The sequence below is a fragment of the Kwoniella europaea genome, chromosome 1 (assembly GCF_036810445.1).
Source record: "Kwoniella europaea PYCC6329 chromosome 1, complete sequence".
NCBI classification, from domain to species: domain Eukaryota; kingdom Fungi; phylum Basidiomycota; class Tremellomycetes; order Tremellales; family Cryptococcaceae; genus Kwoniella; species Kwoniella europaea.
Genome location: NC_089487.1, coordinates 11,627,612 through 11,639,787, shown reverse-complemented (window position 1 = coordinate 11,639,787; position 12,176 = coordinate 11,627,612). Strand labels below are relative to the sequence as shown.

The following is a 12,176-nucleotide window of genomic DNA, read 5'->3' as shown; positions in this document are numbered from 1 at the left end:
TCAAGTAAAGTAAGTGATCGATAATCATCATCATCCTTCTTTCGCAAAGTACTCATTCAGCTCCGCTCGGTGGCAAAAACAATCCGACCACGAGGTAATCGCGTGATGACAGCACGACGATCGGACCGTTGTTCAAATGTCCACCACCCTCAGCCAGCAATCTGAGGAATGGTCAGACCTGATTTCTTATCATCTCGTATACAAATCACCCCAATCAGCTCCATATAAGTGTGCAATATGACCCAACCTACTCAAGCAGAGATATTCGCAGCCCTCTCAGCTCAATCATCCAGCTCTTTTAACAGATCACAACCCCCTACATCGACTTATCAATCATTCGAACAGGACCAGAATCAGGATCCTCTAACTCAACTTACTATAGCGGAATCGGAGAATGGTAAAAAAGCAAATTCAAGGAGGGTATATTGTCCTAGGGATGGATGTGGGAGTGTCATACTTCTAGATGGAGTCGGGGAATGGATAGATGTCAATGAAGGTAATGTTGTGAGTATCCATAATCTCATCTTTTCCGTTCACTGTGTCTGCATATTCGTATCCTCCAATCACTTCATCACATTCTGATACACATCACTGACATTAGCACTACGACCTTACACAGCTCCCTGACGATCCCTCGTCTCCCTTCCCTCCACCATCCTCATCTCACGGATCATACTGGTACATCCCCACCGGACCCTTCTCATTCGAAAACATAGGATTCTCCCGTCCGGACAAAACCAACCTCAACCCTCTACCACCTCACACGCCTAAAGATATCCAGGGGGATATATCAGGCAAGGTAAAGTACCTAATTTGTGCAGAGTGCGATCTGGGTCCGTTGGGGTGGAGTTTCGATGGTGGGAAGGCGGCTTGGTTGGATGTGAGGAGAGTGAGGTATGGGGAAGTCAAGAAGTAGTAACAAGATAAAAATCGTTAGTTACTCCCTATCAATATATTCATATTAGCTGATTAGCTGATTCCGATTCTACCAGCGCTACAAAACCCATTGTATACATAGATATAAATTGCATATTCACATTATAGATTGAATGAAATACACGACAAAAGCATGAATGGATTGATCGATGATATATATAAGCTACAGATCGGTTTTATATGACACTTTGAGTATACACTTCACCTCATGCTCTGGCTTTCTCGTCCGAAGACTGATCCATCTTTTAATTCGATTCTCATCCTACCATTCCGAGATTATACGTCTCCAACCCTACATCTCCTTCAACTCCTCAATCTTCTCACTAGCCTCACTCTTCCCCAGCCCTTCTACATTCTCACTCCCAGTCACTCCTTTTTGCTTTTCGAGCACTTTGATAAAACCCTTTTGCTTATCCGTAGCAGGTTGGTCGCCCGTCGCCCAGTTCTCAGGATGATCGAGGTGGGTAGGTGATCCGGGTATCGTATCTGTCTCGGTGGGTTTCGGATAAGTCGCTCCTGAATCAGCTTGGACGGGCGGATGTGCTTCATCGTAAGGCTTGTTGTCCGTAGTAGTCGAAGTGGAAGGATCGCTTGTTTTGGCTGAATTGGCTTTTCCGTTTGTAGAAGAAGGAGAAGAATCGTCAAGTTTGGGTTTCTTACTTGCTCGATCTTCCTCTTCCTTTTCTTCCGATTCTCCACGGAAAATACCATCTAGAGTAGTTTGTTTAGGATCTTTTTCATCATCGACGTCTATATCTTGTGAAGAAACAAGTTCGTCCTTTTCACTCTCCTGAGTAATTGTAACAGTGGTACCCTTCTTTCCTTTTTTGATGTCCTCTTGAGAAGAGGGATGATCTTTCCTCTTCTCGCCAGTTTTTCCTTCTTCCTCCTCCTTCTCTTCCTTCTTTGGGGTATCTCCCTCATTTTCCTCCTTTTGAATATCCTCTTCAACTTCAACTTCATTTTCACCCGATCCGACCTTCTCACCCTTCTTCAACGAATCTATAATCTCACTCGCCTCGCTCTTCCCCAAATCACCTTTCGCAATACCCTCATCAGGTACTAAACCGGGGTTCTGTTTCTCCAATACAGCAATGAAACCTTTCTGCTTCTCTGTGGCTGGTTCGGAGCCTGTCGTCCATTGTTCCGGGTGATCGAGGTGGTCGGAAGGTAATGGTGGGAGAGTGGTGGAAGAGGGATCGGACATTGTGAATCAACTTTATGAAAGGATATGATTAGCGGTAGGTCGCCAAGACATTTGGTGTAATGTGCTCACCTTTTACCTTGTAATCGGATATATTGTATTTTTTTTAAGATGCTGAATGACAATGTATATGAGAGGACCAGAGAGACCAGAAGAGAGAAGAGATCGATTCGATTCATCCCATCTATATATACGTACATACATACGCGTGTGGTTGACTAATGTTCAGTCATCGGAATCAAGATCACACGCGTCAATCGTATCGTATCGTTGATCGCTGATCGAGTTACGTCATATGCACCGGGTACAGATAGTAATCTTGCCATTGGTCGAGTCAAAACCTCACAGTATCATCGCCCAAGTAAGAAGGAAGCGATATGGGTTCTGGCTGGTGCTCTAGGCTTTTTCTTTTTCCACCTTCCCCCCTTCCCCTCCAATCAAGCTCAATGGATCGCACGGATGCAGTGGTTTTTGATTTATTCAAAGAACATCAAACGTATTTCTCGTTCAATTCGTTTTCATTGTTTTGCCTGGTGAAGCAGCTCCTCAGCCTGGTAGCAAATCTGTGCATGCAATCACAACACCTACTGCTCACCGTCTTCTGTCCTGAGCTTCTTAGCAGAGTCAGGCTGGAAGGGTAGTGTCCTCCATTTGTGCAGTCTTATACAAGATGTTAATTCGTGCTCTTGGTCGTCGATCACCGCCACAATCCCTGCCACCCGCTCAATCCATCTCTATTCGCGTTTCAGAACTAACCTGTAAATCGTAGATAATCCTCCACAATTGACCGCACTCATCTCGACTCCCATTCCAAATTATCATCTTTCAACTGAATCTACGCATCACACTTCACACCGGGTACCCAATAAAACAGCAAAAATGGATTCCGATCCATGGGCAGACGCACCATCCACCCCTAAACTACCCTCTCAGCCCTCAAGTCCCATTGCACCGTCAACATCTCCTGGCGAGTCTTCCACTTCCAAACCCAAACCTCCTTCATCTCCACCTAACCCTCCCCCAGAGCAAGGAGATACAGATGGGTTTGACGATTTTGACGATTTCGATGAACCTGCTGTACCCATAGCTGGGCCTAGCGGAACTGGTGAGGCGGACGAGGATGAAGGGTTCGGTGATTTTGGTGATTTCGAAGAAGGTGATTTTGATGCTCCAAATGATTTAGATGGCGTTCAGAATGGTATATCTGGTGTAGGGTTGGTGGATGAGCCTATAGAACAACAAGAACGTTGGGTGAGATAATTTCAGCTGCTGCTGTTTGTCGTTCCATCCAACGGGGGAAGCTGATGTGTGACTCGGTCGTCATAGCATGCATTAAATCTGCGTCCATTCCCACCCAAAGGAGAATTACTAGATCAACTATCAACCCTCCTCTCGCCATTATACTCATCAGGAAATATCAATCAATACCTGACAGATGATCAACCGAGGATAGGAAATGGTTTATCACAGGTATTAGTCAGTGAATCGAGGTATGTAAGAACTCATCCTCACTTCATTCTAGTATGTTACGACGAACGGCTCATCCCTGATATTGTCAATAGTCGAGATGCATATGCTCAATTGACCACTGCACCAATGTTGAAACCACTCGATTGGACTAGGTCGAGGGTGAGGAGAGAACATTTGATTTCAATGGGAGTGCCAGTAAATCTAGATGAAGTAAGTGGATTGTGCTGCTTTCATATCCCTTTAAATCCGTCATACCATCTTATGTGTTACATGAGATACATCCGAGGATCTGACTTATGCTTTGAATTGGTATATAGGTCGACTCGCATAGACTCTCTGCCCTTCCACCATTACGCATAACCACCAACGCCAGCTCGTCTGACAGACCAATCCCCCGTCGAGCAGAATCGTTAGATGTCAATGGTCGATATAGCTCTTCCCAGAAAGGCAAATCAAGAGAAGTCTCACCGAATTCTCAGACTGCACCGAACAGCGCTGGCGTGAAGGGAACGAGGGGTATTGGGAAGTATGGGCTGGGAGTGAAACCTGAATTTGACGTGGAGAAAGCAGAGGAGTACTGTGGGCTGGAAGAAGGTGAGTAATTCTCTTCTTAGCGAGATTTTATGGGGTTTAGGATAGTTGATGGAGGATATGCGGAGAAGAGTTGATGGATCGAAAAGAGATGAAGATTGGAATAGACCTTGATGAGATGAGTGAATATGGAAAGTGGCCAAATAGAATGTTCAGGATTGTTTCAGGTATATTCAGATGCTAAGGGGAGAATGCAGGAAGGAGAAGGGTCATGAACGCGATTATCAAGGATATGTATGCTCATTGTAGCTGACTTTCCCCACGTGGGCAGGCCAAATGTCTCTACTGCCCTTGGCTGCTTTACAAAAGCTACAAGCCGACATCGCTCAGACTTCTGCCTTGGCTTCATCGAGATTAGCTTGGGAATTGCAATTGAAAGATGCCCAGACTCAGGATGCTGCTACATAGTGAGTGTTATACTTCTTCAAAACATCTCCAACCCAGTCTCAGTATTCAACTCGATGATATCGATAACATCAACTATTTCTCATCATTCGCTTATTTGTCTAATCGGACATGAATGGCTGATTTACCCCTTTTGTGACTTAGCAACGGAATGATATCAGAACTCATCGCCAATGCGGCCAAAGTGAAATCCGCCCAAGTATCATCAGGAGGTGTTTTTAGGAAATCATCAGTGAAGAGACCTCAGAGCGTCAGTGGGACTGTCACACCTAGGCGGACGGGTAGTCCGGGTATGTGGTAGAGTGGGAGGTAGAGGTATGACTCGCATGTGTCGTATGGTATAGATCGCACTCATTCAAATCATGTATATTGAGTTCCTTCATCCATGCATACTTTGATCTTCTCGCGGTTTTAAAGGATATACATATACTGTTGTACCATACCCCACCTCACCTTGTCCTACAAGACCACCAGAAAGGACACGCCGTATATCTAAAAAGGTTTACCATCTATTCTTATTGGAATGACTATTTCTCCTGCCCATCCCCATTCCAAGTTCTCTCAACCTATCACCTGTCACGGGGGATCTAGCTCTAATCGTAATCTCATCGTTATTACTAACCATCGAACCTCTTCTTGAACTCGGTGCACTCCCTCCTCCCGATACCCTACTGAGCGGACTACTTCCTCTTGAAATAGTTTGTCCGGCATGAAGCAAAGAAGCCCTTCTTCGTTTCTCATTACCACTCAGGGAATTATCGCCATGCCAATCTTTTCCCAAAGGTGCTACATCAGGTAATGCCATAGGTTGAGGTAATGCCGCCGACTCCCTTTTGACGAAAACAGGTGGGAGGGGACTAGGCTTGGCGGGTAATGACGAAGGAAGGTTCTTAGGAAGTGGCAGTGATCCCGCCACTGCAAGTGGTTCAGGTGATTGTGAGCGAGGATTGGAACGATCACTTGATGTAGAAATTCTCCGTTGGATAGCTTCGTTCAGACTTATAGGTTTGGGATGTACCAATTGACCATTACCATGTGCATTGATGGTATTGGGTAACGGAAAAGGGGGAGCGAATGGATTCAATTCATTTTGTCCACCGAAAGGCGAAGATGATCTCCTATTCAAAACTGATCTGGAAGATGTAATTGATGAATTACTATTTGATCTTGATAATTTACCTCCTGACCCAACGAGGGAGTTTTGATCAACTAAATCTTCTCTCGGACCTAATCTTATACCTAGATTCTGTAGGGATGTTGTAGACGAATTAACGGATCGTGGGAAGATACTTTCTCTTTCTCTTTCTCTTTCTCTTTCTTTCCCATTCACAATCCCTTTATGAACTTTCTCTTTCTCTTGATCCGAATCATTGACATGACTGAGGAGGTTTTGTCCATTTTCATTTGTTCCAAAAGGATTATCAAAATCGACTAAAATCGGTAATTTCCCTTCCTTGTCATCCATCGATCTAAAACTGAACAACGTCTCTGAATCCCTCGTTGGTACACCATATCCAGATCCAGATCCATATCCATCATCTGAACTATTCCCTCTAGACATACCCAATCTAGATCTATCACAAGGATGTCTCTCTCCTGATGAGGGGATAGGTAAATCCCTTGAGATAGGTTGATTATCAAATAAACTAGATTGATCCTCTGAGATACCCCAGTCTGAATCGGTCAGGGCGACTGAGCACCTCAGAATGGGCGTAAAGGAACTTAATCGACGGGAGATCTTAAGTGGGACGGTAGGGTGGGTTTGGTCTTCGTTAGGCCTTGCGAGAGACAGAAGAAATGCTCGAGGGTAGGTTATCGACTGTGAACGTTCTTTGGAAGCAGGGGGAGATGAAGGAATACTATGGGAATCATGTAAAGGGTTGGTCAGTGATTTGGTGGCTTATGCTTGAGATCTGAGATCTGGACTCACTGAGCATTTACAGGTGAAATCGCTCTGGGAGAAGTAGCTAACATGATGATAACCAAATACTGTAGAATATGTAGAAGATTTCGAGAATTCGAGGACCTGTTGCGCAAGTGATATGCTTTATAAGATACCGAAGGCGTTTGAGTTGTTGTTCAGATACTATCCCCAGCTAGTCAGGTCTATATGTGGAATTCAATAGTAGTCAAAGCAAAATGTCAAAGACAATCAATAGATGATCTGGCACTTCCGGACTTTCCTTTTCCTCGGATGAGATGGTCAGTCAATCCCAACTTTTGTCTTAAAACCCAAAACAAAACAAAACAAAACAAAACAAAACAAAACAAAGGATGGAGCATCATCGTATTCATCACAATTCTTCCTTTCAACTTCTCTCCTCGGCTAAAGGTTGGTCTGGTCAAGTACATTTCAAGGGGTATACGCTAAATTGGTTATCCCAAAGGATACGTGATCGATGATTGATGATCCAATTAACCTTTGTACTGATCTCTGTGGTTAGTGACATACTGATCAGTTGGTAGTATCACCTAATTGCATCGGCACAAGCAAATTGGTGGATCAGTATATCCATTTGAATCTCATTTTCATATCTTTCTGCATGCTATCCATCTCATGAAATCTCATCATATGCCACCCATCATCTACGGAAACCTGAATGTTATATCCTTCAATGGCGGTGCGTTCATCTAATAGTACATTGTTGATTTTGTATTCGAAAAGAAGTATGAAAGGAAGATGAAAATCGGGATTGACGTTGTATTTTGCTTGAATCGTTGTTTGATGTCGAAAGTACATCCATTCTCTCTCCTGAGATCATACCTTGGAAAGAACCTTCCATCGCCGCATTGCTGCTGGATTGTCTCACCACGTTAAGCATGAGTAAACCTAATTACCATCACACTCAAATTATCTGTCGAGTAGTTTGACATGGCATGATCGAGTAGGAATTTGGAGGCATCTTGAGGATCAGTTATATTTCGAATGAGGTCGACAGCTTCCTGATCTTCGCAAACGTCCCAGAGCTGTGAAGATAAATCAATCAGCGTTAATCCTACAACAGTTTCGAAGAATAACCGCATAGAAGTAGGGGCCATATAGGGGGCATAGCATAGATCAACTTACACCGTCACAGGCGACAATCAAAAATTCATCTTGGTCATCCAAAGCGGTCTCTGTGGTATATGGCGAACCGACAACGAATTCCTTCATGGACGAATCACCAAGCGATCGAGTGACAGCGAGGACACCTGTGCAGGAATCATTATAAGTAAATATGTAAATACGCGCGTGATAATACGCTAGAGGCACTCACCGTTGACTCGATTGTTCATCACGAAACCACCAGCATCAGTGATCCTCTTGGCTTCTTGAGCGTCAGAGCCTTTATGGTCGTATGTCAACCTGACAGCTTTGCCACCTCGGCTATCCCACAAAACCGCATTCAGCTATCGAAGAGTAATTCCTATCAATCAACAGCTGACTTACCAGATGACAGCTCTAGCATCACCGACGTTAGCCGTATAAAGTACTCTCCTTAAATTAGGATCATTGGCAGGATCTATAGCTTCAACTTTCGTTCCGTCTTCCGCTTTGATCACATCATCTTCATCTTCCGCCAAGGCATTCTCATCGTCTTTGCTATTACTTGATCCGGACCCGGTGAGCGACTTGACAAAATCCTTGATTCGTTTACTTGACATTTTCCTGACCATCCCACCTGAACTTGATGATCCGTTTCCTGGAGCACCTGCACCGCCCATCTGTCCGGATGTACCTCCTCCCATCGATGATCTCCTCGAACCGGGTTGTAAAGCCGTTTGAGCTTCCAACTCATCTTCACCTTTACCCAGCATCAATCCCCTTGTTTGTAATCCATTATTGATATATCCACGCTTATCTGATCCGTCTCCTTTTTCCAGTCGAAGGAAGGCAGTCACGGCGGTACATCCGGACGAGGTCTTTCCAGCTTGAGCAAGGTGAGAGAGTCGGGAGTCGACAACGTGGAAGGTCTTGTTCATGAGGTCGGGAATGGGTTGATCAGGATGTGTGAGGATGGCGTCGAGAAGGTACTGCAGTCAGAAATATATCGTCAGCTCAAGCGTTCACCCAATGGGCAGCAGCTATCTAGCTCACTTCGTGAAAGTTCTGTCCACACCACTCCGCGGCATGTTTACCTGCGTGGCCACTATGTCAATGGCATCATCATATATGTCAGCTGATTGTCTCTCTTGGACTCCTTCCGAAAAGCTCAGCTACTCACTCGAAGACAGCAAAGTACCCTTGACCTTTCACTCCCGCGAAGTCATACACGAAACTATGGGCATCTTCCATAGTCCTTCTACACCTCTTGTTCTTATCTTCGCTGACTCCGACTCTGAAGGTCACTCGATTCGTGATCTGATCATTGGACTTGGTTGGGGATGGCTGTTTTTCTGACACAGCAGGATGTCGATTGAGTACCTGTAAAGCAATCAGACGTTGATAAGCATTTGGTCATTATGAAATGGATGGTGAGGTAAGAATGACGTCCGCGACTTACACCAAAAGTATCTTCACCATCTGCGACCGTGACCGTCTTACTCCTTGCGTTTGGACCGTCACTCAAACCACCTGGTCGTTTGGGCATTTCTGGTGAGTTTGCGGGTGAGTCGTAATCTGAGATTGAAGTGGGTGTAGTGGTTTGCTGCGGTGAGGTCGCAGCTCTGTATGATATATGAAGTGACGATGGTGTTGAAAGGGGACGATGAACATGTTGAAGAAAGATGAAAGATGAAAGATGGAGAAATTCGTGGTTATGTTACAGGTACGAGAGTGATGACAAACAGATAACACAACGATCAAAGCGCATCATAATCATCAGCATATCATACCATTTGTATAAGATCACAACTCACATTCCACCTTGTCCCATGGCTGCCGAATTGGCTATTGATTTAATCATGAAGTCAGATACTCTTCTATTCCATCTGGTTTTATTATTCTTGTTATTATCTCTGATAGACATATGATGGAACGAGTACGTTATACAACAGTGTTAAATTATGATGCGATGTGCTTGAATAAAGAAAGAGAGGCGAACTGATAATGATAATTATACAGATATAGAAAATAACAAGAAACAATGAAAACAAAGGTTAACACGTACAATCATCTTTGGAGGACACGAGGTCAGCTAGCTTTGGATGATCAGGGTGAGCCCTTGATAATGAACTCTGCGATGAGTTATCGTGGTTATTTGACAACATCTTGCACTATGTCGCGATCTCAAATCCTAGATCTGCTTTGGCTATGAGTGGAGGTAAGGGATAGGATGTCTGATATGAATGGCAGTGCTGGAACGCTGACAATGGGACTGGGCTTAGCTAAGCAAAAGACAGCAAGGGGAGAAGAGGTGGGGTGTCGTGTGGTGCGGTATAACGATATTACTGTATCGATGAATAGCCTTCGGTCACCTCGGTGAGCGGTAAGTCGTCGGGTTGGTGTAAGAATTGATTCCGGTGGTTTGATCCAGTAGTAGATACTGTATGTTGAGTGGTAAGAGGGGGATGGCAATTGATTGCTATTGCAGATGCGATCTTATATGTTGGTGGATGTAAGGTGAGTCACGTTGATGTTCTGGTGGGGACAGATGATGACTCTGGGTGATTGAAGAATGGGTTCCCAGATGAGTTTTAATTACAAGTTATATTGCGGTGAGGGGTGTTGATCTTGATCTTACTCCATCTGGTTTGAGCCAAAGGGATAGCGCGTCATCAAGCATGGCAGTAACGTTACCGCGCACTACTGACACACCGTACCGCTTTGGGTTCAACTCCAACAGCAACAGGGTCCTTTCTTATCACAATCATTCTGATCACAATTAATGACACGTCATGTCTTGGCCATACCCGGTAGTGGGGGGGAATATGAATAACCGGGTATGTGATTTGACAAGTTTGTTGAAATCTTATTCCCGACTGGAATGGATGACCGGCTACAACTCAGAAGAGTTCATGTCAATCACATAAATACCCAACATCATCCATCTCGTACCCCAGTCCTATCCTCCTCAATATATTCGATATAATACGTAGAATATCCTGAGAGATACCCCAGCTTGTAAATATACCACTTCCTTCCTCTATCTCTCTTACAAGATATCCAAATCAACCAAGATGTCAGACGAAGGATCAGAGTTGGAGATAACCTCAGCTAAACAGACCGTCGATCCCATAAAGTCATTCTTGTCAGGTGGATTCGGTGGTATATCCTGTGTATTGGTAGGGCACCCGTTCGATCTGACGAAAACGAGATTACAAACTGCCGCTCCGGGAACTTATAGTGGTGCGGTGGATGTGGTTAGGAAGACTATCGCTCAGGATGGCATAAGGGGGTGAGTAAGCTCGACCAAATGGGATGAACACGTATTGTCAGTTGATCAGGACGATAGCTGATATGTGTTCTTTGCTTCACAGTATGTACAGAGGTATCACACCTCCCATCTTAGGAGTCACTCCAATTTTTGCAATTTCTTTCTGGGTAAGTGTTGGAATCGGAATCTTTGTGATCAGTCACCCAGATTGGACGAGTCTTCCTGACCAAGTATCCATCTGTACTTAATAGGGTTACGATCTCGGTAAACGAATAGTATACTCCCTCACTCCAGATAGGACGTCTCAAACATTGTCCATATCCGAGCTTGCATTTGCGGGTGGATTCAGTGCTATCCCAGCTACCTTGGTGGCTGCCCCTGCCGAAAGAGTCAAAGTGTTATTACAGGTGAGTGAATATATTTCCCCCTAATCCATATAGACTCAACCGGATGGCACATAGCTGAAGTATCCTTGTGGATGATAGGTACAAGGTCAAGGTGGTCAATCATTATATACCGGACCTATAGATGTAGTAAGGAAATTATATGCCGAAGGTGGATTAAGAAGTTTGTTTAGAGGTACAATCGCTACTTTAGCAAGGGATGGTCCGGGAAGTGCAGTGTGAGTCAGCTACTTTGCACACTTCAATGTATGAAACATGCTGATTTGGATGTATATGTACATATAGATATTTCGCTACGTATGAGTTACTCAAAAAACAACTTTCATCGTCCCCTGAGACCTTACCGAATGGTGAAAAAGCTCCGGCACCTCCATTGTCGTTACCTGCTATTATGGCTGCGGGAGGTACGGCAGGTGTGGCTATGTGGAGTCTGGCTATTCCTCCTGATGTGAGTGACGAGTACCCCCTTCAGAGGAAATTATGCCAGATCCCAATTGTGACCTCTGGCCGTCGAATGAAGAATGATACCGTCATACCTTCTGATCAAACGAATCATCCCTTAGTAATATATATGCTGATACTTTGTTTGTTTTTCTATATAGACCATCAAATCACGTCTTCAATCTGCTCCTCACGGTACCTACACGGGATTCATGGACTGTGCTAGAAAATTGATCGCTGCGGACGGTGTGACTGCTTTGTGGAAAGGGTTTGGTCCAGCTATGGCCAGAGCCTTCCCTGCTAATGTGAGTGTGGGATGGTGCTTGCACCAATCTGAAGAATCGAAGCTGATCGGTGCATCGTATATTCTAGGCCGCTACATTCGTAGGAGTGGAATTGTCCCTTAAAGCGATGGAGAAATTATGGTAG

General features: G+C 44.5%; 6 protein-coding genes across 6 annotated transcripts; 3 read left to right on the top strand and 3 right to left on the bottom strand.

The window, feature by feature from the left end:
• Positions 1 to 237: 237 nt before the first annotated feature.
• On the top strand, positions 238 to 916 carry V865_004417 (uncharacterized protein; the record flags this gene model as incomplete). The annotated part of the gene is made up of 2 exons (XM_066228197.1): positions 238 to 504; positions 620 to 916. 2 exons carry the CDS (start codon positions 238 to 240, stop codon positions 914 to 916), a joined length of 564 nt encoding a protein of 187 aa, XP_066084294.1.
• Positions 917 to 1,228: 312 nt separating this feature from the next.
• V865_004416 (uncharacterized protein) lies at positions 1,229 to 2,143 on the bottom strand (the record flags this gene model as incomplete). The annotated part of the gene is made up of 1 exon (XM_066228196.1): positions 1,229 to 2,143. The coding sequence occupies one exon, from the start codon at positions 2,141 to 2,143 to the stop codon at positions 1,229 to 1,231; it is 915 nt and encodes a 304-aa protein (XP_066084293.1).
• Positions 2,144 to 3,019: 876 nt separating this feature from the next.
• Positions 3,020 to 4,907, top strand: V865_004415 (uncharacterized protein; the record flags this gene model as incomplete). Its single annotated transcript, XM_066228195.1, has 6 exons — positions 3,020 to 3,391; positions 3,467 to 3,630; positions 3,703 to 3,820; positions 3,928 to 4,204; positions 4,473 to 4,608; positions 4,751 to 4,907. The coding sequence occupies 6 exons, from the start codon at positions 3,020 to 3,022 to the stop codon at positions 4,905 to 4,907; spliced, it is 1,224 nt and encodes a 407-aa protein (XP_066084292.1).
• A 201-nt stretch (positions 4,908 to 5,108) lies between these two features.
• V865_004414 (uncharacterized protein) lies at positions 5,109 to 6,580 on the bottom strand (the record flags this gene model as incomplete). Its single annotated transcript, XM_066228194.1, has 2 exons — positions 5,109 to 6,465; positions 6,537 to 6,580. 2 exons carry the CDS (start codon positions 6,578 to 6,580, stop codon positions 5,109 to 5,111), a joined length of 1,401 nt encoding a protein of 466 aa, XP_066084291.1.
• Positions 6,581 to 7,420: 840 nt separating this feature from the next.
• Positions 7,421 to 9,555, bottom strand: V865_004413 (uncharacterized protein; the record flags this gene model as incomplete). The annotated part of the gene is made up of 8 exons (XM_066228193.1): positions 7,421 to 7,573; positions 7,674 to 7,798; positions 7,864 to 7,973; positions 8,037 to 8,620; positions 8,685 to 8,736; positions 8,812 to 9,011; positions 9,091 to 9,253; positions 9,446 to 9,555. The coding sequence occupies 8 exons, from the start codon at positions 9,553 to 9,555 to the stop codon at positions 7,421 to 7,423; spliced, it is 1,497 nt and encodes a 498-aa protein (XP_066084290.1).
• A 1,150-nt stretch (positions 9,556 to 10,705) lies between these two features.
• V865_004412 (uncharacterized protein) lies at positions 10,706 to 12,176 on the top strand (the record flags this gene model as incomplete). Its single annotated transcript, XM_066228192.1, has 7 exons — positions 10,706 to 10,923; positions 11,006 to 11,069; positions 11,154 to 11,309; positions 11,388 to 11,524; positions 11,592 to 11,754; positions 11,909 to 12,052; positions 12,120 to 12,176. 7 exons carry the CDS (start codon positions 10,706 to 10,708, stop codon positions 12,174 to 12,176), a joined length of 939 nt encoding a protein of 312 aa, XP_066084289.1.